This window comes from Ciona intestinalis, unplaced genomic scaffold (genome assembly GCF_000224145.3).
Source record: "Ciona intestinalis unplaced genomic scaffold, KH HT000166.1, whole genome shotgun sequence".
NCBI classification, from domain to species: domain Eukaryota; kingdom Metazoa; phylum Chordata; class Ascidiacea; order Phlebobranchia; family Cionidae; genus Ciona; species Ciona intestinalis.
The window spans coordinates 151,061-175,673 of record NW_004190488.1 but is presented as its reverse complement, the minus strand read 5'-3'; the positions used below and the strand labels follow the sequence as shown (position 1 = coordinate 175,673).

The following is a 24,613-nucleotide window of genomic DNA, read 5'->3' as shown; positions in this document are numbered from 1 at the left end:
GGCTCCTTACACGACGAAGCGTCGGCCAAACTCCAACTATAACCGTACATTTCGCAATACTTCATCACGTGATGACGTCACAATGTCGTCTCTTCTTTCTCTCCGCCCTTGAATTGTCCTTCAAAAGTCTCTTTTCTCTCGCTTGCACCGTTATGTCACAAGGTATTACGTCGTCGCCTTCTTTCCCTCTCTCGTTTCTCAGCTGCCATAACGACCGTGACGTCACACCACCACTCGACAAATACGGCGCTTACTAGAAATAGGCTCGAGTGCCATGACTGTTTCTCGTCTCTTGTAATTACGTCACTATTACGTAAGCGTCAAACTATCACACACAGGAAGCTGCATAGTTATACTCCATATGCAGTATAGGCTATGTAGTAAATTTAAAATATGACACGTTTACCTAACATCATATATATACGCGTTAAATCGCCGGCGAGTTATAAACGTATTAAGCAAACATACGTTTAGCAAATAACTATAACAGTATTGCGAAACGTACCTGTATAGTGAAAGGATGCGAATACATTCAGCCATTATGATAATGAATACCAGCAATTGTCCCCAAGTTATATTGTATGCTTAACAATCGTGGCAACTTAAGTCGAAACAGAATAGAACTTCTACCTGAGCGCTTCTCCACATGAACGCTAATCACAAAAGCGCTGCCCCGCGACGACACGTCAAATAAGCTACCGTGCACTGCAGACCGCACTGAGTAACGAAGGTAAATATAAGTTGTTAATCAACCCTTGCACATGCTAACATTAAACATGACACCGAACCTGTATAATGTTCTATAGGTGTTACAGATAAGTTATCAACACTACAACTGCTGCGTCATATTACAAAGCGACGTGCAGTGCCTGCAGAAACCCATTTTTAATCCTGAAAATTCAAAAGTAAACTAACTGTTCATTACCGCTTCGTTCAACTTATGGCTATGAACAAGTAGACTTAGTAAACCATTTCCACCGATTGCTACCACGAGTCTATAAGGCGTTGATTGCTTTTGGAATGACGCAAATCCGCAGAAACGCCGCTGATCCTGTATCAATCCCTCTAAGCATTACTATAAGCGTGCAGTGCTGGATTCCGGGCGTTTCGTCAACTGAACTGACTGTTCACGTTTTTTTCTTGGGCGTAGTAATAACGCAACGCACCATTTTTGCTTTACCTTTGCTAAATGCACTCAAATATTAAAGTATATTTGCACAAAATGTCCGCGAGGTGAGGACGCGTAACAGACGAACCACCACGACACGATTTATTCTTCGAGGAATATTTTTATTTAGAATGCGCTTATGAAACCCGGTACACAAGCTATATCAGGTGTCGTTGGATTCCGAACGATTTTCAATCGCTCGCTTTGAATTGGTCCAACTGACATAATGGAAACCGTACACCCAGCGACGCTAAGTTGCCCGTGTGCGATTGGACAGGTCTTCGCAGCCTCAGCAACTCGAACAGGCCCTCTACACGCCAGCCGTTGTTACACCGGTGTATCTGAGCCTAGCATAAGATATGTCAGATGCGACATAACTGCGGATCTAAAATAGAATTACTTTGTTTTGTCCGCGCTGAACATAGCTTGGTGTATTGGGCCCGATGTTCGGCTCGTATGAAGCGAACGAAGCTGCTTAACAACTCTGGGTGCTGCGAGCCAACCACCATGAATACATCGTGCAGGGAATTAAACACCGTTTCAACGTCACCATTCTGAAATAAACGCAGATGATATGTTTACAAGCGGTTTATAATCGCAATGTTTGTTGTTGGCGATTACTTATACATACACAAGGAAAAATTTTTTGCTTAATCTGACGGAAAATTACAGTCGTTATAACACGGGTTGATTGTACTTGAATAAGAGACAGAAGATGCCATTAAGACGAATTTGTCTGTTACGTTTACGTAGCACCAGATCGTTATTATAACAAGGGTTTTATTTCATACACCTGGTACCACCTTACGAGTTACCATAAAACTTTGCGGGTATGTTTTTCTGCATGGCTGACAATTTCTTCATGAATGTCTGACACATACGCCCACAAAGATGGTAGCAGCGACGAGCCTTGAACCCACTACATCTGGGTTACAAGCAGGTGCTAACCACTTTGCCACGGCGCCGATACTTTCCCAGCAATAACTGTTATACCCACATGCGGAAATGGGTCTTAAAATATATGCCAACAAAAATTAAAATATGCACCACTGGGTTGAAGTAAAGACATACAGTGGCCCAATGGTAGCAGCTTCGAAGCCAATATCTTTTGACTACGAGAAATACAGTCGCGGTAGTAATACTGCACACTGTTACGAACTATACGGTAGCTTGTTACTACGGTTAAGTATTACAAACGATTTAACTGGAAAAAGTTTTATTTCTGACTATGTGTGTCCTTTGACAAAGTGTTTAACGATACAGGGCTTGTCGCAGGATTTCGGTACAAGGCTCGTCGCTGCTATCAAAATGGACGTATATGTGCTTTTGGGTAGGACACCGAACGGAAATTCCTTGAACCCAATGGAAACTAATGGGTTGTTTAAATTGTCATCTATACAGAAAAACAACCACCCACAAAGATAGATACGTAGTATGAAATGAATGAATGTAGCTTACTTTATCCCCGCGTGGTCGGAAAACGACAGTCGTTATACCACGGACGTCATCACTATTTTTGAGGCATTTTTTACTTTTTCAAGGCTGATAATTTGGACAACCCATTAGTGACTACTGGGTTGGAGCAATTGCTCTTAAGTGTCTTGCCCAAGGACACATACGCCCACAACGGTAGCAGCGACGAGCCTTGAGCCCATCACCTATGGTCCTGGGTTATAGACACGTAAGTTGGCACGAGGTGTACAAAGCAAAACACCCGTTTTATAACGACTTTCGTTTTTTTGGTCACGCTAGGATAAAGTAAGTTACATTTCATTGATCCAACCCCGTGCCAATAATGGCCTGTGCTAAATTGTATGCCGTACATATAACAGTAAAAAAACCACACACAAAGTTACATAGGTGTCAATACGATCGACAATATAAATTATATTTCACCTGTGTTATAACGACTGCCGTTGCCTCGCCACGTGAAACAAAAAGTCACCTACTTTATTCAGCCATTTTATTGAAGAAGTAAGCAACTCTTGCGGTTTTAAATTACTGCGAAATTATTTTTATAACACAAAACTAGTCAAAAAAGAAAAACATGAACACAAAACTGGTAAAAAAAAAAAATAAAATTTGTAAGACACAGCAAACAAGTAACCATTCATACCTTTGTATAATCTCGTGCAGCTTTTTTAAACTCAAGATATAATGGAGTGCTTAGTGTTGATTTGGTGCATTCAATGTAATACTGGTATGGCCCGCTTGTCAAACGTGTGCTATCAAAACCTGTGGAATTACAAAATACAAAATAATTTAGCCATCATTACTAGATACAAAGCACTGTTAGAGTTCAAGGCTTTGAATGTGCCTCTTTTCTGTTTACTATTTATACTAAATTGGGAAAAGGACGTTACACTATATTCCAGTATGCAGAAAACAAAATTCTAGTATCACTAAAGAACTAATGGTGCACAAAAAAAGAGATATAAGTTGAGACTTGATTTTTTGCTGGGTATTTAATTAGTAGCACTTGGGTTATTCTGTTATGATACAATGAGAAAAAAGCACGAGTTCTAGTTGTAACAGCACATTAAAACAAGATAAATATTAAAATAAAAACACCAGGTAACACAACCCGCTTTAGAAATAACTAAATTCTCTTTTTAAATAAGTAAGTACAAAACACAACCTTTTTTATTTTTTTTTAAAGTGGTAGCGAAAATCATAGTATTTTTAAATCAAGAGAAGACAACAACTTTTACCTAATGCTTGTTTTGAGTTGTTCGAAGAATCTTGTTTTGTATTTTCTTTTGACGTTTTAAACTCTGTTCCTTTTTTCTAAAACAAATGCAGCTTGTTATTGTTTGATTATAAATTTAAGTATTTTTGAGGGAAAATTATGGGTAGAGCACTGGCCAAAGTAAGTTATGTATCTGTTGCAAAGACATTGTAAATACTGTTATTCAATAGTCACAACCTTTTTTTGAAACAGTTGGGTACACAAACAAAAATCAATCACCACAAAACTACATAATCACCCACAAAGTAACATGCATGGTAACTCGTAGGCTGGCATGAGGTGTTAGTGTGGTAAGGACTGTTGTTTTCCAGCCACGCGAGGATAAAGTAAGTTACATTCATACATATGAAATAATATAAAAAAAATGGCAAAAGGTGAAAAAAGTGAAATAGTACTATTATACAACTGAACCCCTATTTTCCACTATTAGTATGAATATACATACAATGTGTTAGCTCCACCATAGCAGAAATAACAGACTAACAAAGACTTAATTTAAATATTCACCCATTCTTACCTTTACAATGATCTTTTTCCTTTGTTTAAATTTCCTTATGTCAGGTATTGTAGTGGCAGTGGGCATATTATTCTAGTAATAAAAATAGCGAATAAACACATAGAAAGTAATCTATTTATTTTCTGTTAAAGGGTGATGTTCTATGAACGAACTAAATTTTACTAAGAAAATTGTCGAAAAATCATCCCATTTCTAAAGCAGAAAAATGCAAAAATGGTGATTTTTAAAATTTTATTATTATGTAGAAATAGGCCAATTTTGCATTCATTTAAGGTCCTCTAGTATGCTACAACAAACACATCAAGCAGTAGTGACCAGGATAGCGCAATAAGACCAATAAAACCTCCAAAACATGCATATAAACCAATTCCTCACTTTCTCCAGTAAAAAAAATTTCCATTAAAAAAAATATAGATGAACCCAAGACGGTCTGAACAAAGTTTAAAAAGTTTTAGATCTCGTTGTAATAACTTACTTGGGCAGAATTATTTTCATCCGAAATTTCTTCATCATCGCTCACAATATTATCCAAAGCATCAAGCAAACTTTTCTTCTGTTTGGCAGGGCCACTGCGTAAAGATTGAAATTTTTGTGTTTAAACTATGTGTTATATCTAACCATACACTAATAGACTGTCAAAAAAAGAAAAATATTTTTTTTAACGACTGTCATTTTTCTGCTATTTTCTTTGTTGTTTTTATTAATTTGACCTTCGTTATAGTATTCGAAGAGATAAATAAAAATTATGGTATATCAATTACTGACAGGTTCTCGTAAGATTTAATAAGCAATTAAAAAATGTATTTATTTTTTGCAGCAATTTTGAAAAGTGAATGAATATAACTTATTTGTCCTAGGGAATTGACAGTCGTTATAACATGAGTTTTCTGTTTCAAATACCTCATGCTCGCTTATAAGTTACTGGGTATTTAATTTAGTAGGTTTTGTGGGGGAAGTTTTTTGTTTTAATATTTAGTTGAAAGTATTGGTTGTAAATGGTAGATATTTTAGAAATGCCTCACCTTTTTTCTGTGGAGGAAATTTTCCTTTTTTTCGTTGAGGTAGGCTGAGAAATTGAAACAGGGGACATATACCTATATAGTGTAATACATGCTAAAAGTATAGTACATGGTTTCACAACAGATTTAACAACAGTGGCTTTCCAAGGTGTCACATGGTGTTAATTGGGGCTCAGAACCCAAGTTTGTTTTAGTTGTAACAATTTGGAGAATAAAAAAAAAACAAATCGGTTAAAGCAAATATACATTACGTTACTGATAACAACTTATACGATAAAAGAAATTTGTTTCTAAATGCAAGATGGTGATAGTTTGGCATACTTTTCCGTGAAACGAAATATTACTTAATTATAAACAAGTAGTAATTGCAAAAAAAATTAAATTCTAGTGTTTACCAACCCACCACCGCACAATTGGTGCCTGAAAAAAAATTTATCCAAGAGAAAATCAACTTACATGTCATAATTATTGTGTTGGTCACTTTCACTGTACTTGATGCACACCTTGGCTCTTTTATTTGAATTTAAAGTTTTTACATTTGTTGCGATATCAGATTTTGGGGAAAGATTTTTACATGAAGAAGTTTCGGCTTTGTTGTCAAACTCACAATATTCATAAGCTTCCCTGTATAAAAGTAAGGTTTATAACTCTATTTATTTATTGAACACAATATTGCTGTTATAAGTTATATCTGGCACCATAGCACAGTTGGTTAGCACGCCTGCCCCTAACCCAGAGGTAATGGGTTCAAGGCTCTTCGCTGCTACCATTGTTGGCTTATGTGTCCTTGAGCAAGCCACTTAACAGCTATTGCTCTAACCCAGTGATCACTAATGGGTTGTCCAAATTATCAGTCACACATAAAAAATAATAAATCCCCCCAAAATAATAAAACCCACACAGTAACATACTTGGTAACTCGTAAGCTGGCACGAGGTGTATAAAACAAAACACCCGTGTTATAACGACTGTCGTTTTCCAGTCACGCGAGGATAAAGTAAGCTACATTCGTTTATTCATATAAAATTTGAATCAGTCATATACAGAAAATAGCAAGGTGTACAACGCAAACCACATATGATGTGTAAGTAACAGAAAGGTCTGGTTTTCCACACCATATAAGGTTAGATAAATGATAACTATAAGCAAAATATTCTGCAATAATCGACTTTATGCCATTTTATAAACATGTATGTATTATTCACATTGTGCCTGGTAGCAGAAGTAATCTATTATACAACATATATATGATAGGAAACTATTTGTCTCACTTTAAACGATTTTTTTCCTTTTCGTTGACGGAGCAAAAGAAAGAACGAAGTCTTCTGATGCATTTAGCTGCGTTGTTGAATTTAACTACGTGAGGTTGAACCCACTTTGGAAGCTAAGGCAAAAAAATAAAAAAAATAAATTAATGTATAAAACAACAACTGTGTTACACAAATGTGTGATATCTATGTTTGTGAGTAAATGTATACACGAAAAAAACAACTTTTTATCGGAATTTGTAAAAAATGAAATTAGCTTGAGCTAGATTCTGCTCATAATTGGAAAAAAAACACTAAAAAACTTAAGTTTACTTTCTACTCTTATAAAGACAAATATAACTTAATATTGATACAAAGCAATGGCCGACAATCGAAAGGTGACCAATGCAAGTCATTTCCCCAATAAAAAACGCCCCAAAAAAATCATTTTAAAAACTTTCCAAAAATTATTTAAACTAAAACAAAAAAAATTTAACGTGAAAGTAGTAATCTGAATAGTGAATACCTTCCCCCAGTAATATCGAATTTATCTACCATTGTAGAAGCGCATAAAATAAGAATTAAGACCGATACATAGTGATAGACTAATAACAAAACCTTCTTACCTCACTTAGTTGATCTCTGCCTGCGTATCTATGATCGCATAAAACAATTGCCCCATAATCATATCTATGTCGAATGACTCTTCCAATAGCTTGATTGACAGCTCTGCAAGCTTGTTGTCTGTACCATTCCCTACCAGTCAGTAACTGTAGAGCAAAGTAAGATAAGCATACAGTGGGGTGGGGGAAGATCGGATACCTTTTCATTCTATTTTGTTGTCCCATTTGGTAAATAACAAAAAACATTCAAAGAATTACGAAACGGTATCCTCACAACTCCCATAGACCGTTGTTAATTGTTTAAAACACTCAGGATATTTGGATATTATGTGCTAAAGGTGCCCCATTTCCCTCCACCCTACTATAATAAAAATTATTTAAATATTATTAGCCTGTTGAAAAAATAGTTTTCCAAAAATTGAACTTCTGCCTTATGCAATAATAATTTTAATTTAAAAAAGAATTTACTAAGAATTTACAAAAGCTCAAGCATGATTTTTAGCATTTCGCAAATAACCAATAATTTGTTAACACAAAATATAAAAAAAAAGATTAAGCTAAGAAAAAGAACCCAGTGTGCCTGAAGAATGAATGTATTGTGTTATTTTAAAAACAAGCTTTGTAATATGTTGGCTGTTACACAAAAAAGAGTGTTTTGTGTTTCTTTAAACTTTAATTTTAGCTGATAAATATCTGATGTACAAACCTGATTGACAGAGCTAATAAAAGTTAGTAGATCAAGTTCAGTTTATTCTAGTTGTAAAAATGGTTCCATTAAAATGACATTTATATGTTTGCCTAATCACTCAAAACCCCATAACGAGCTTAAACTTAACTTTAGCAGCTTTTTCTATTTACAAATTAAATAACAGTTTTACCTTATCTGAATTGCATGTAATAAAATTATTTTTAAAAACGCCTTCCTATAACTTAGATGTATTGGGTTCTTATATACAGTCACTCGTAAGCATGCATAAGGTGTATGAAACAGAACATACATGTTATAACGAACATCCTTGCCCTGCCGTGCGCAGTAAATGAGTTACGTTTATTTATATATTTTTCCATAAACTATAACAACAATAAATTAAGATAAAATTTGTCTCACACTTGTTGCTCCTTTGGTCCTGAGGTCATCCAGGAAAGCCATCTTCATCTTAATTCTCGGATCAAAAGCAGGAGGATACGGGATTCCAACGATGATCACTGTTCGTCCGTTATCGTCAGAAAAATCAAGTCCTTCTGAAACCTTGAAAAAATAATCAAATTTACATGAAATATATAAAGTTGGATTGTGGGACTACATTAGTGTGATCAGCCAACATGGCAAGAAAACTTACGGTTGTTTCTTATTTCATACACAACAAGTATGCCAAGTTATGAATTTACGAATAAAACTTAGTTTTTTTATCAGTATGACCACCAGTTTTATCATCAGTATGACCACCAAATTTCCATCTTACCTAATAACACACTGGCCCGAAATCTCACATAAGACTGCGAACTATTTATTTAATATAATAAATTCGGTGCCGTAGCATAGTGGTTAGCGCTAGCGCGCCTGCCTATAACCAGAGGTAATGGGTTCAAGGCTCTACGCTGCTACTATTGTGGGCGTATGTGTCCTTGGGCAAGACACTTAAAAGCAATTGCTCCAAGCCAGTGGTCACTAATGGGTTGTCCAAATTATCGGCCATACATAAAAAATGAAAAAATTCCCCCAAAACAATTAAAGTAACATACGTGGTAACTCATAAGCTGGCACAAGGTGTTAAACCCATGTTATAACAACTTTCGTTTTCCAGCCACGCGAGGATGAAATAAGTTACTTTCATTCATTTTCATTCGAATAAAAAAATCTTTTTAAAGTTTGGACTTTTACTTACAACAACAAAAAATAATAACACTCTAGGCTAAACTTAAACGTTACATCCATTTAATCAAAAGCAACATGAAATGACAAAAACTATAAAAAATATTTTTTAAAGTGTAACTTTTTTATCTATGATTGACATGAATTATTAAAACTCTTTAGTTCAAACATAACCCAAGTTAAAGCAAACTTACTTTGCCTCGACAAACAGCAAGAAAAGTTCCTCCCCCAGTGTTGACGTCTGTATAATATTTGTCAATTGCAGTTCTTAGCTCATGTTTATTCTTGGGTTCAACAGTGCAGGGTTTTACTTTTTCCACAAGCGTCATTACGTTAGAGTTTTCCTGTGCAAATACATTGAAAAATCAAGAAAATTTGTAAGTAGAACTTTTTGATCAAAGTTTTTGTCTTAAAAATATGTTGGATAGTTCAATTCCACATGTAAAAATGTAAAGTGCATTTAAAAAGCTGTGGAAATTACAGAATACAGTGAACTTTTTAAAAAAATTATTAGTTTTGCAGTCTAGAAAGAGCTGCTAAAAACTGCCATATTTTACTTTAGAAAAGCTATGCCATGGCTTCAAGCTTCCCTATATTCTATATCGGGCTTGTTAAATTGTCAACGTAAAAAAATATTTTGCATTTCTATGAGAGGTTTACATTTTTTTTTATCTCATTACATATTTACCTTTTTTGTTTTATTTGTACACACGTCATAAAATGCTATTATTAACATACAGGTCATAACCTGATTTTATGATGTGTGCTTAAAGTTTCATTACTTGCTAAGTAGGGTTAAGTTGTCATTGTGATTTACAAACTAAAGAAAACACTACGGTAATAAAATATCCAATAAATTGAAGTCAGATAACTAAGTTTTTCCTGTTTATTAAAGGAAAAGAATATTTACAGTTATCTCTTTAATTGCCATACGTTTTTTCTAGATTTAAACAAAAGACATTTTTAAAACTGTCAATAAATACCTTTAGTTTGGTAATATTTTTTGCTCTTAACTTAGTGACCCCTTATGGGTAAGGGATATTATGTGCTTACCGTATTTACCCCAGAGTACAATAAATACTGTGAACCTATAGTGAGACATACTTTCCATATTGTCAAATATTCAGCCATCGCAGAATACGAAGGAAAGAACACAAGAGCGCCCCCTGGTGCTGCAGCGATCATGTCAGCAACTGTAAGTCCGAGTTCTTGCACTTGGTTCACATCCTTTCTGGTCTTGAATGTTGAATTTAATAAACCTCCCTTTTTCCCATGAGTTAATGTGATCACAAACACTTGGTGTTTGTCTATAACGTGATCATTTTCCAGCGTGATCGGAAAATCTCTGTAAAATTACCCCTTAGGTATAATGCCATATATTAAAGCTGTAAGGACCCTACAAGCTATATAAAGAGGCAGTCAAAAGTTATGGGTTCAAGGCTCTTTGCTGCTACCATTGTTGGCGCATGTGTCCTTGGGTAAGATATTTAATGGCAATTTTTGAACACAGTGGTCACAAACGGGATATCCAACTTGTCAGCCATGCAGATAAAAAAACATCCACAAAGTAGCTTCCATGGTAACTTGTAAGCCAGAAGATGTATGAAACATAACTTCCATGTTAACTTATACTACTGTCGTTTTCCCATGCAGTCAAGAATAAAGTAAGTTACAGTTACAAACAGAATATAAAAAAGAAAATGAGGTATTCCATACATTTGTAGTTCACTGGTGAAAGATTCCAGCGGAGATAAAGTCCCGCTGGTTAAAATAAGATTTCGAACCCCACATTTTACCAAATTGGTCATCGCGTAACCAGGACTGAAACACCAGAATGATATTGTGCGACCTAAAATAGTATTTTTAATCATTATTCCAGTTAAATATGTGTAATAACTAATAACCTATAGAAGGTTTATTATTTTTTCCCCCTATAGAAGGTCTCTTAGGAGCAAAGGCAATCGTTCAAACAGGGTGTTCTACTTTATACACCTAAAGTTACCAGGTTTGTAACTTTGTTGGGTAATGTATGGCTGATTTTAATATTCATTGGGACTACTCTGTTGTAATGAGCGTCATTAAGTGTCTTGCCCAAGGACATACACACCAAGAGATTTTTGGCTAGAAAAAAGCATGCCAACCAATTTGCCATAGTCAAACCTTATGTTAGGAAAATAGTTTTAAATGTACAGAAATAAAAAGAATGGACAAACAGATATCTGTTTGTAGACAAACGGATAATAAAATTCTGGTTACTCGTACTTACACTAAAGTAGTACTTGGCTAAAATTACATTAAAATGTCACCTGGTTTAGAAGAAGTATTGGCAGATCTTTTCCAGACATCAGTTGACTTTCCAGTTTCAGCGTTCTCACATATATGCACACGATAACACATGCATAGCTCTTGCATTCGCTGAGCTCGGGTCATGTGACCTTTTGTTTCATCTTCCATCCAAGAAAATGCAACTTTAACAATTTCGGAGAATTTCTGTAAGGCAGCACCTCGTATACGAAGCGAGTTGCTCACTGAAAAGAAAAATGGTCAAATGAAATAAATGAGGCTAACTCTTTTTATCTTTCAGTGGTGGGGTAAAGCGATCATTATAACACAGGTGTTCTGAATCACATTCATCATTATTTGTGAGTGATTCATTTTATTATTTTTTAGTGTATGGCTGACAATTTAAACAATCTATAAGAGACCACTTGGTTAGAGCAATTGTAATTTTAACTGTCTTTCCCAATAACACATACACCACATTAATAGCAGCAGCAAGCCTCAAACCCCTATTCTCATGGCTTTAGACTGGAATCCGGCCAAAGATAAGTTTATGTTAGAATTACCCCATACCCTGTCTATGTCCATAAAACAGCATTGTTCATGCTATATAGAACATTGGCTAAAACAGTGAAATATTGGAAATTCCTTAAATATGTAGATGAATTTAACCTACCGTGTTATAATTAACTAAGTCAAATGCAGTATCGAGTCAGTATTATTACATAACAACTTACAAGTAGACAGATAGGTGCTTATTTTATCCACAACATCAAGCATTATTTGATAAGTAGATTCTGTGAGGTTAATTTTGGAGAGAAATTCGAACATGAACCTGTAAAGAAGAAAACAATAATAAATATTTTAGTTTTTTAATTGTAATACCTATAATTTAAACAAAATTGCTGTTTGTAAAATAGTGTATGTGCACTCAAACGCAACATTTTAAATGCTAGGTACCAATGTAGAAAGAAAAAACGATATAGTATTTTTAATCAATGTGAAGCAACTGATATTTTAATATAGAAACAGTTATTTTTTGTATTGTGTTTTTATCATGACATGCTTTCATTCTATGACTTAAACTTTATTAATAGAAAACATAATTTCTTTATTCTTTATAAACAAAAACATCATTTTAGTTCTCCACTTACTTTCCTGGCTCTGATCGACTCTTGGTATCTTTATTTAACTCAACTTGATCCAAAAGTTTTTCAAGGGCGATAAAAACTGACTTCATTATTGCAAGGTCTTGACTTTTAAATTCACTCAAAGATAAAGACTCTCCGTTTTCGTGACCGTCAGCAACTGTTCCTGACTCTTCGAATTTCGTGGCAGCATCAAGGACATCACCAACCTCTTCTATGCACTTCGCAACCTCCAGAGATGTGAGGTCAAATGAGGTCGACTCTTCGCATAACTTTTCCTACAAGCGAAAAATTGTTACTCAATTTGTTTTTTACATAATTTATGTTTATTACTCACACTTTTGTTACCATTTAAAGACTAACTTGATAATAATTAAACATAAGTGGTTGTCTCTTAGGTGTAGCGACCATACTTAGTTACTTCAGGTAAATATGTTTTTAACTGTAAAGGTGGCTGTACACAGTATCCGGCATGCAAAATCGCCTGCGAAGTCGTATGCAAACCCATTACCGAGTTCCGCATGCGGCAGCAAAATCCGGACAACATAGACAAACCGGACGAATTCCGGATACTGTGTACAACCACCTTCAGCGTGTTTTAAAAACTGTTGTTTTGTCATTATTTCCTGTCTTTTCTTTTAAAATATTTTTAAACCTTTGCTACTGACCGTAATTGAAGAGACAAAAAAGTTGGTATTTATCTCTTAGAAAATGGTGACGAAGATTATGTTATTTACATAATGAAGAAAAGGAATCAAAGGCAAAACAACAGTTGTTAAAATAGATATTAATAAAAAGTGTTGACAAGAGTGTCGGATAAAAGGGGGGCTGTTGCAATCAGCTGTTTTAAATAAATAAACGAAAGAATGACACTTGTTAACCCTAGTGTGGTTGGGCAACAACCAACAACAGTCGATATAAACTGACAAAATTAAAATTTTAGAATAGCATCTTAACTTAACTAATAGTTTTGAAACATATCCAAGTAAACTTACAAGATTATGAGCTTCGTCAAAAATAACGATATTCCCTCGAATTTCAAGATTGTTGGTGGCTCGTGATTTTCGATCCAGGAGATAATTATATGGAGTGAAAATAATACCACACTCGTTTTGTTTTGATACTTCACGTTCGGAGTAATAAGGACAAACAGTTCTTGATTTGCCGACTGTTACGAGCTCTTCAATATCCATCACTTTAGTTGTAAAAATGTTGTTCTTTTTTGCATCTAAAAGCATAAAATGTTTATTTTAAAGGTATTTATACTTTGTTAATTTTTTTTACTTTACTATAAAATATCTTATTTTATTTTTATCTGGTTTACTACAAAATAATCTTATTTTACATTAAACAATGTTAAATGAATGTTACTTATTTTCATCTCTTGTTGGGCAACGGAAGTTATAACATTAGTGTACTACTTTATACACCTTATGCCCACTTATGAGCTACCACGCAAGTTAATTTCAGAAAAGAAACTTTTTTTTGTTCAATACTTGGATAAGAATTAAGTATCTTGTCTTTCCAGAACACACATATAAAAATGGTGGCAGCATTGAGTTTTAAACCTGATATCCTCTGATAACTAAGAAAACTGCCCCAATCATTAAGCCACAGGGGTGGGTATTAATAATATCATAGAAATTGTATTTTGAAGTAAAGTATTGTTTAAAGCATGGTGTTTACGCACATTTTCATTTGATCATAACTTTAATAAAGTTAAACTAAACATTGTTTTTTTTATTGTATTTGTTGGTAAGGTGTAACTGTTATGCCTTTTATTCAAACATTAATTTTATTTTGTTATATCCGTAAGTGTGTTCTAACAATGGTTGTTTTTTGTTCGCTTCTGTAAAAATGAGACACAATAAATTTCATTTATTCAGATTTTACGTTTAACCAACCAACCTTCAACATTGTTATAAAACTGACAAGTGTGTTTGTTTATCTTTCCCCTGCACATGTGGACCATGGCTTGGTTGCTTGTTTGTTTGGAAACCTCAGGATGGATACACATCTGTTCCCGTGATCCAAGTATGCTGATGGTTATACTGAAATAAAGGTGGAGTTTAGGGGTGTGTCGTGCTGAGCTCAAGAACTTGTGCCCGAGTGTCTCTTTTTTTGACACTCTGCTGAAAATTGGTACGAATGCCTGGTCCTAATGTTATAATGTTGGGAAGGAAAAATATTCAAAATGAAAAAGTAATGCACATAAGATAAGAGCAAAACTTCAGTATATCCTTAGTAGTTATAAACTAAATAATAAATAGTACTGAAACATTACAGCAGATGAAACACTGCCACATTTGTATAATGATTTTTATTATTTACAAGCAATTTTAGTATTTCAATATGCCTAGTAACAGGATCAAAAAACCTTTAAAACTAAATACAAAAAAAAACAGAATAAACTTGTATATATATATATATAGATATTATATTTACTCTTTTCCATAATCTGTTCGTTTCAGCTCTTTTACAACTTGAGAAATTTGTGAATGTGTTCTTGAAGCATAAATTATTTTGGGAGCTGGAATCGCTGAATCCTTTGACTTTTCTGATGAAGACCAGGCGTCCTCCTATTAAAAAAAATGTTTTTAGTTTGAATACTGACTCAGACAAAGAAATTAAATGCACCCAGGGAAAACCTTTTAGTTCTAATAGATTTAATTTTTTTTCTAGCATCAGAAACGGAACAATCCAGGTTTCATGCTCGCAAGATGTTTAACGACAATTGCTCCAACCTAGTGGTCATACTTGACGGTCCGTCACGCAAAACAACAAACACCCACAAAATGCTATTTTTAATGAAGGATATTATCGCACAAAGTAAATGAAAAAGAAAATATTACCTGAAATATAAAAAAAGGAATGACTTTTATAAATAATAGTAAAATTTGTTAAAAGAAATTGTAGTTTTTACCATCCTGTATGTAAATAATCTTTAAGGTCACCCAAATATTTTGAAAAAACACGCCAAACATTTTAAATGAGATTTCAATACCTGACTGGGTTTGATTACCTGTGATACAGGATTGGTATGTTTCTTCAACTCATTTAAATGTTGCCTCCTCCATGCTAATGTAGAACAAAGCAAGCAAAGTGTTTTCCCGGTACCAGTTGGAGATTCAAGAGCAGCATTCTGATGTGTGTTTAAGGCTTGAATAACTTTTGTCATGTACGACTTCTGCACCTCGTAAGCGGTGAATGGAAATTCCACCTTAATACCGTGAATGTCAAGAGCTGGCATGGTTTCTGCAAAAAACGGGACACGCTTTACACGGTTACATTATTACGCAATACAAAGTATATGTAGATTTGATTGTAACGTATATATGTACACACTTTAACGAAAAAAAATGACATGAAGCAACATATACTTATAAAGCTTACCTTAATTAGATATCAAAAAACAAAAAATAAACAAACATCGCACATCCAGGGGCCAAAAATCAAACTATTTGTTTATTGCATTTATCTTTAAAGGTACTTTCCCTTACACGAGTGTTTTTATAGATAACATATAAAGCGAATGAATGAATAAATGAATGTAACTTACTTTATCCTCGCGTCGCCTAAAACGACAGTCCTTATCACATGGGTTTACCACCTCGTGCCAGCTTACGAGTTACCATGTTTAATGTATTTAGTATTAATTTAACATTTTTACACTGAAAAACAATATGAATAGAGCCCTAGGCAAAGCCGCAATGTCACAAATATAGGACAGAATTATAAATGGTTGCTATTAAATGGTTTGTCATATTCAGATGTTGCCAAAAACTTCCTAAAACTATTTATTGATAAAATAATATTTGGTTACTTGTATTCATAAAGTAATGTTATTACTCATTTATCAAATATTAGAATGATACTTCTGAGGATAAGTGTATTCCTTTAATAACCAGGTTAATAACCACTACAAACCAAACATGTTCATTTGGTATTTCTTTGAGGTAGATGCTTAAATTTTCAGAACCCATCTCTCCATTCGAACCACTAACTGTAGAAGCGCATTTAAACGCTACTTCGTTAAAAAAACTACTTGTTTTAACTGAGCGTCTAAACTACGTTGTTTCTTTCCATTTACCCTGTTGCACCAGGGTAAATGGAAAGCCATATGCTTTAATAAGATAGACATAACATAACTATGAAAGAAATTAAACCATAACAACTAAGAAACTAAAACCCTGTGGTATAAACAATCTCTTAAAAACCTGCACTATCGATCAGCTATAGAAACCCGTTAAGCAGCAATACCTAAATGAACTGCAGATCATTTACAACAAATAAATAAATACTTTAATATGACTGTGTATAATACTTTTTTCAAATTGCACAAAAAACTTAGGTACCAGTTCATTAACAAAGCGACATTCGTTTCAGCTTTTCCAATGCTTTGTTATTGACCTGGTTGAGTTTTTCGAATTGTGAACCTGTTAATATTCCAGTTCGCCAGGAACCGCTGTTGGTTGTTTCCATCATCCCCGGGGTTAACTGATCAATGGTTTGAGAAGTTGTTAAAACTGGATTTTCTTTGTTTTCAATGTTTATAAAAGAATTTAAATCCAGTGATGTGTTTAATGCGTCTTTTTGAGCTTTGACAATCTTGGATCGAGCTATATTTTTCATATGTGTTGTTCTCATTGTAATCATTGCTTTGACGTTTCTATTAGCAGCATCAAGTTGAGCTTCTGTTTCTTGCAATTTTTCTTCGCATTCTTTTCGTTTACTTTTCTCTTCGGAAAGATTTCTTTCACATTCAAGCAGCTATATTTGAACAATATTATTATTATATGTTTGTCACTGGCACAGCGTTTAGACCGCTCAAACCCGGGGAATATGGGTTCAAGGCCGGATAATTATGCTTCCATTTCATAGAATATCAGACTTTTATTTTACAAAACATTTTGAAGGAAATACAACGTCGTTTCAAACATGCAAAAGGTATAGAATGTTGATAAAATATCTTATTTCAAAATCATGAATGGTTCCGAAAAAATAGTCAAAAAAATAGATTGTCCCTAACCCTAATATAAACTGGGTTGTTTCACCTTTCTATACTTTAGATTCAATTTTAAAGTTAAAATTATTTAAATAGTCTTAAGATTTAAATTTGAACATGTTGTTTATAATAAACATCACTAAAGCTTTTAAGAGAGGTTTTAGAGCCTAATCTACTTATATTAATAATCTGATTATATACTTTGAATATATACATACCCGTTTTGCCATTTCACTTTCACTTTCCATTGCCATCTCTGTTAACAACCTTTTTTTCTTTTTATAACAAGCTGTAACAAGATCTTCAATTTCATTGAATGTATTTTCGGTCAATGATTTGTTCAGAGTATCTCCCGCTAATCTTCCCAATTCATGTTTGGAATCTGTGAGAGCAAGGGCAAGCTCCGAGTTCCTTAAATACAAAGGAAAATTTTTGTGGGGGGTTGTCCAAAATCATAACACCATGTTTTTGTAAACTTTTAAAACTATATTAACTATTAAGAATATTAAATTTGACAGTTTTACTAACAATCTTAACATTTTGATAACAAAACAAAGAATTGCTGCTACAAAATAAGTCACTGAAATATGAAAAGTTGCCTACACTGTTTTCCCAGACACAAATTTGCATACATCATAACCTGTAACAGGGCATTGGAAGTTGTAACTTCCAAATTTATAAGGATAAATAAGCGACATTCATTTCTTCAGTCACTTTGTAGCATAGGGTTAAATTAAAACAAAAAGGTTAAAAAGTATCAATAAACATTTTCTTATATATTTATCCTGACTCACTTGGAAGAAAGCATTGAAACTGTATCTTTTTCAAGTTTTAAATCTTCCTCAATAGATTTGCATTTTGCTTCAAATTCATTTTTCTGTTGTATGAGTAGTTTCTTTTCATCGCACCAAGAACATTTATTTTCCTCCATAAGGCTTACTTCAACACTGCAATTGCAAACAAAATTTTGGAAAAGAATGTGTAAAATAACGAATAAGTTGTTTTGTTATATTTATACCTTGTTTTTTTTTTAATTTTAAGTAATTAGGAAATATATATCCAATTAAATTAAACAATATGTACTTTATTTTAAATTTAACTAACATATCATAAAACATATCTGTATTTGCGGCATAATGATTAAAAACTTTAAAATGCATGTGAATAGCACAACCTAACCTCCTAAGTACCACATATTTTACTGATGTATAACAAAGACAACATTTTAAACCTTAATTTTTCAACTTGTTGCTGCAGGGAAGATATCGTTTGATTCAAGTTTAACTTTTCGTTCATTTCTTCATCCAATCGCCTCTCATAACTAGATTTGAATGCAACTTCTCGTTGTATGAAATAATTGCTTTGTTCTTCTCTTTGATCGCGTAATGTTGTACAAATTTCCTTAATATATTACAAATGTTTTTTTTTAAAAAGGTCAAAATTTATGTTTAATGCCTTAGCCTACAAGTCATCTGTAAATAGATGTTTAGCAAGCATAACCCAGGACTACAACTTTACCTACTTGGTCAAACAAACTAAATTCTTACACTTTGTTACAAAGGAATAATTTACCACCCTGTAATATTTAAAAATATCTTAAATAAAACATATTGTATATAGATATTTATTCTTTATATACATTATACATACTTCCAATTCATCCACATGCTCTTGCAGTGCTTGTCCATAAACATCATTCTCAGCTATAGCAATTTCTAAGTCGCATTTTTCTTCCTTCATTGCAAGAATACTATTTCTATGCTGCTCTTTCTCACATACCAGGGCCTCAAAATGACCCTCAAGTTCTGAGACGCGATGCCGTAGATTTAAATTTTCCAAAACGGTAGTTTTTAGTTGGTTTTCCAGTTCTACATTTCTGTAATAAGAATTTTAAGTTTATGTTGTTAATAAAGTTTTCAAAACAAACAATCAAAATAAAGAATTCTTAGTGGATATGGGTATTCTGCCCATTTTACCCACTAGGAAAAAAAGAAGAAAAAGCTCAATTTATGTGTTTTAAATTGAACGCATATGATAATCCGTCTATTTTTTTGTTACTGTTTTTTGTAAGAATTGTAAAAAAGAAAAGTTTAGTTTGCTCTTTGCAATAATAAAGTAAAAAGACCTTTCTTTAAATGCTTCTAATTTAGTTTCTGCTTCAATGAGCTGGTTTGCCAAATCTCTGCTGTCCTGTTCCTGTTGTTGACACTGTAACTTCAGAGCAGATTTTTCTCCAAGTAGCTTTTTATTGTATGTTTCTAACAGGTTCATTTCCTCGGTCACCTAACAACATAATTATTGTTTTAAGTGTGATCAGTGTGACAATTTATTAAGCAGTCATAGTAGTACACAATTTTTAAAAAGAGTTTTTTTTTTTACTGAAAATAATGTACACCACTAGAAGCATAACTAGCTTACGACTAATAAAAAATACTTAATAAAATATTTCTTTAATGTTGTTATCAATAAAGTTTTTGGGTAAATAAAACATAAAAAAATTTGGGTAAATAAATATGGGTGTAACAAAAAAAAACAGCAAAAAAATCTACCTGGATAGTTTTGAGATCAGCTTTGACTCTTTTATCTTCTAAATCCTTAATCTTATCCAAGCATTCTTTTTCAATCTTTGCTGCTTCCGAATGAACCATATTTTGACAGCTTTGGATCATGGATCGAAGCGTTTTCGTGGTTTGCCACAAGTTTACTAATTCAATTTTCATTAGCATGTCAGTTTTTACAGTAGTTTTTGGATTTTCTTCCATTTGCCTATTTTTAGTTTCCAATCTAGTCCTAAACACTTGAAACACCTAAACATTTTTTTTTGCATTAGGTAAGGTAAAAGAAGTGGTATGAAATAATCAACAATGTATAGATATGTTGTGATGGTAAGCCACATACACTCATGTCAAATATTTATCCTTTAGTTGCTGATGTATTTCAAAATTCATATCTGTTATCTTTGGTACTCTAGTTTTTGAATTTACAATTTAAAGCAGAAGCAAACGCTTCAATATTTACCCGACACCAATTTCCCACCAATATGGTAATCTAAACAATTTTTAACAGGTGAAAGAATGAATTTAACTTATATATCTTTGCATGGCAGGCACAGCGCAATGACAGTCTTTATCATAAAACAGTGTTTAATTATACACCCCATGCCACCTTGGTTATCACTTATGTAACTTCGTGGGTGGAAATTACCTGGGCGCCAGAAAATTATATGACAAAAAAAAGACATTTGACTCATTATTATAACAAAATGTCTTATTGTATACACCTCATGCCCGCTCAGTTACCACATATCGCATGTAACTCTGCTGGCAATAACTGCCATGGTGCCAGAAATTAAGAAAATATGTGTGCCAGGTGAAAATTAATTTAATTTTAGTTGTGTTTTAACAGCACTTCATAAAATTCTCAATCTTGAAAAAAGTTTTCTAGCGTTTTTGTTAGTTGCTTTCATAACATCTTCTGTAGAAATTCCCTTTATTTTTGCAACATATTCACATGAAACGTGAATGTTACATGGTTCATTCCTTTCCTGTAAATTAACACTTTAACAGACTACATAATGCAAATAAAAGAGTTAAGACTTTTTTTACCTCTCAAAATAATAAAAAGGTATTCTCAATAATTCAACATTTTACACAAGCAACAATACTTTAAGAAATATTAAATTAAATTAATCATCCACAACTCTGTGGGGTAATATGGGATATTTTAGCAACTAAATTTCATATTACCCCCTTTCAAATTTTCAACAAATTGGTATTTTAGATTCTTGGAGCTTTGGTAATATAACTTTGATAATATCCTTTATTTACCATTAAATCAGAAAAGAAAGGGGAAAACATGGGCAATATTACCCCACCCTACTTTATTACGAACAAAAAGTGTAGTTTTACTGTTTATAAACTAAAATATCAACCTGCTTTATCGGACTCAATGCTGGGGAATCGGTCTCAAGCAACAAATTTTCGAGTGGAACAGCTTTTGCTAATTTTTGCATCTAAAAATACTGAATTATGAAATATATGCTTCTTACAACAGGAAGTGTGGGTCTTTATAATTGGTTTATAATAGGCTTAGCTAACAATATGTTGTTTTTTTTTTCCATTCAACTCAATTATTTAATCATTAACCTAACTATTCATGTAAACTAGTATTTTGATTATCAGCGAAAAAAATAGTAATATATTTCCAATAATGCTAAGATATTTAACAGGTAAAAATGGGGGCTTAGTCTAAAGTTGATCTTGAAGTAAACAAACTTCTTAATACCAGTATATGCTATTTTAATTAGCTTCTACTAACATTATTATAAGAAAACGTTCTAACCCATTCATTAGTGCATTTTTGGTGAAAAGAACAAAATAAAATCCAACATTTATATTTTTTATCTAAGTTTAATATTTTTTATTTAAGTTTAGTTAAAACACTATAGCATAAACTGTTTCATTTCAGCTAATGCTTTAAATATGATGAGGTCCAGTAAATTTATTCTGTAAATAAAACAAATTCACAGTACTTGTACACTCCTTGCAATACATGGAGGAATTGAGAAATAATAACCAAGTTTGACGCCTTCCATTGCAACAGAACTTCTACCATCGAAAGCGTGCATGCATACGTTAACTGCACCTTCTGTTCGGAGCAATTCTATTGCTGGACGACCAGCAGAACGAGAGTGAACATTTCTGTAAAAAAAAGAGTTTGTTTAAGTTTAAGGCTAAAGCCCAATATTCACAATATATTTAATGGTAGATTTATACTATTAAGCATTAAACTAAAAAAGATTCTTGATTCCTTGGTGCCTTTTAACAATGTTTCTGAACTTGTAAATACAGTCCAGTTTAAATTTCAACAGTGCAACAAAGTGCAATAGCACAGTGTGCCAACCACGTTACTAGAAAGAATATCTGACTAGTAAAAACTTACAATGGTAAATCCAATTCTTTTGCAAGTTGAATCTAAAAAAATATATTATCAATCAAAATATTCTTTCATTTGACTAATAGTATGTCAGAAAAGCACTTGAATTTAAAAGCAGAACACATTAAATTTAACTTCTACAGGCAGTTTACCTGTGTTTTAAAGACCTCTCTTTGATCATCTTTATCTTGAGCGCACTTAATGAAACGTGGAGTGAAGTCCAAACCAACTTCACCCACCCCAACCAGATGTTGAGCATTTAGTCGAATATCAGATAATCTTGGAGTAAGATCAGATGATCGACAGCTGCGATGGTTGGAGTCAGTTTTATTCTGTAGACCAAAACACATTTATTATTTTTTCATAGGTAACAGTGAATGTTCATTCAAAGCATTGTTCATTTTATTTTAGTTAAGCGTTTTGGTTTAAAACGTGTTTTTGTTTACAATCTACTTTCTTGTTTCAATTAAAAAAAATATTTGAGGTGCAGATTTGCTTACAAACTATAGTTTCAACTTTAAAAGTGTTACTTACCATTTGCAGTGGATGAATTCCTAAGCTTGGAAATAAGAAACCTCTGTAGTCACTGCAGAGCTGCAATGTTTTGTCAAACTCATCTCCAAACTCCGTAACAATGATAATTGCTTGAACATTTGCAGCTTTTGCTCGTTCTATTACCTTATGACGGTCAACATTAAATTCGGTACAAGAAAGGTGACAGTGACAATCAATATATCCTAACGCCGAATTTTCCATTGATTGGTACGTATCTGATGAAAATTATGCTCTACCTGATGTTACGGTGTTAGAGATGTAGATGTGTTAGAACCTTCCATTAGTTGTGTGCTGCAACGTATCCAAAAGAGTTGCGTTAAAAGAATGTATATATAAATATACTTATACGGCAAATAAAATATTCCTCCTTCACAATTTTTTCACAAACGGGATCAGCATGGTCCAGTTAGTGGGGATTTAAATGTTATAATAGAGACCAAAAGAAAGTATCAAAAATGGTCGCTACAATATTGCCACTTTGTATACTATACACGGAAATCATCTTGGCTTTGTCTGAAGTTCTAAATTCCCGTTTACAGTCTAAATATAATGTCATTTATACATTATTTATGCAATAAATGATTTATATTTACAGATTTTTGTTGTTGTGTGTGGTTAAGTAGTATACGGATAGCTGGAACGATGCTGGGAATTACTGTTGTGCGATTTTTAAAGATATGAAAATTGATTTCTTAATTACATCTCAATCATGACAGATTCAAAAGGTAACAGAATTAAAAGCACTGGTATTCTATGGAAACATAAAAAATTAGTTTAACCCCCCCTTTCTGTGTGCAAAATTGATTTTATTATGTTTTATGATAATTATGAACTTCAGTGTTTTGCATCCTAATCCATTAGCTTGGTGATCAGTAAAATTTGTGGTCTTTAAATGTATTTTTGGGGGTCTTACTGATGCTGTATGGTTTTATCTGTAAAAAAAGTGAGGCATTTGTGTTTAAAATTACCTTTACAAATGTGCGAAACTTGCGGTGTCACACCATATAAGCAGTCACAATTTAAACAAAAGTTATAGATGATTAAGTCATTATGTCATAGAATTCGTATTACTACGTTTGATATCTACGTTATAGATTATGCCTTTTTCAGGGGTTAAGGTTTTTACTAGCACAAAACAGTGCCAAAAATTGTACTGTGAGGTATCAAACGTAACGTATCACTACTGTGATGTAACATATCGCTATTATGACATAATAAATTGTAAATCTTGTGTAAGTCAGATTAATTTTGGTTACAAAGTATGTTTTCGTACATTTTTAAAGTTTATTTTCAACACTAACACAGTACGCCGTACGCAGCAGCTTTTTAATATATAACAGAATTCTTTGACAAAGTCAATGTTTTTTTTTCACGGTCCAACCAAGGTTACTCAAAACAATTCGTATGAAAAGTTAGAAACTATGAAAAAGTGTACGCGAAAGAAATTAATCTTGTACTTCCCTGACACAAGAGTAGCCTATTGATGCAAAAATA

At 33.2% G+C, this 24,613-nt stretch overlaps 3 protein-coding genes and 1 non-coding gene across 4 annotated transcripts; 1 reads left to right on the top strand and 3 right to left on the bottom strand.

Annotated features, from left to right (window-relative positions):
- Positions 1-1,269: 1,269 nt before the first annotated feature.
- LOC100183541 (regulator of telomere elongation helicase 1) lies at positions 1,270-16,109 on the bottom strand. The gene is made up of 22 exons (XM_002120444.4): positions 16,018-16,109; positions 15,647-15,879; positions 15,070-15,203; positions 14,533-14,675; positions 13,620-13,852; positions 12,631-12,902; positions 12,214-12,311; positions 11,503-11,724; positions 10,913-11,045; positions 10,301-10,541; positions 9,391-9,540; positions 8,432-8,572; positions 7,327-7,470; positions 6,725-6,837; positions 5,910-6,077; positions 5,457-5,528; positions 4,910-5,003; positions 4,435-4,506; positions 3,880-3,955; positions 3,285-3,403; positions 1,569-1,722; positions 1,270-1,515 (listed from the first exon to the last, which is right to left on the bottom strand). The coding sequence occupies exons 2-22, from the start codon at positions 15,872-15,874 to the stop codon at positions 1,496-1,498; spliced, it is 3,027 nt and encodes a 1,008-aa protein (XP_002120480.1). The 5' UTR covers positions 15,875-15,879; positions 16,018-16,109; the 3' UTR covers positions 1,270-1,495.
- Positions 16,110-16,903: 794 nt separating this feature from the next.
- Positions 16,904-20,432, bottom strand: LOC100185910 (myosin-11). Its single transcript, XM_002123816.4, has 7 exons — positions 20,179-20,432; positions 19,755-19,912; positions 19,280-19,505; positions 18,861-19,030; positions 18,424-18,576; positions 17,848-18,040; positions 16,904-17,394 (listed from the first exon to the last, which is right to left on the bottom strand). The coding sequence occupies exons 1-7, from the start codon at positions 20,389-20,391 to the stop codon at positions 16,987-16,989; spliced, it is 1,521 nt and encodes a 506-aa protein (XP_002123852.1). The 5' UTR covers positions 20,392-20,432; the 3' UTR covers positions 16,904-16,986.
- A 4-nt stretch (positions 20,433-20,436) lies between these two features.
- LOC100179603 (putative deoxyribonuclease TATDN3) lies at positions 20,437-23,470 on the bottom strand. The gene is made up of 6 exons (XM_002123955.4): positions 23,099-23,470; positions 22,717-22,896; positions 22,571-22,602; positions 22,161-22,329; positions 21,561-21,641; positions 20,437-21,173 (listed from the first exon to the last, which is right to left on the bottom strand). The coding sequence occupies exons 1-6, from the start codon at positions 23,318-23,320 to the stop codon at positions 21,039-21,041; spliced, it is 819 nt and encodes a 272-aa protein (XP_002123991.1). The 5' UTR covers positions 23,321-23,470; the 3' UTR covers positions 20,437-21,038.
- Positions 23,471-23,660: 190 nt separating this feature from the next.
- On the top strand, positions 23,661-23,714 carry mir4204 (microRNA 4204). The gene has a single exon (NR_034600.1). It is a non-coding gene; the product is annotated as a microRNA 4204 (primary transcript).
- Positions 23,715-24,613: the final 899 nt, after the last annotated feature.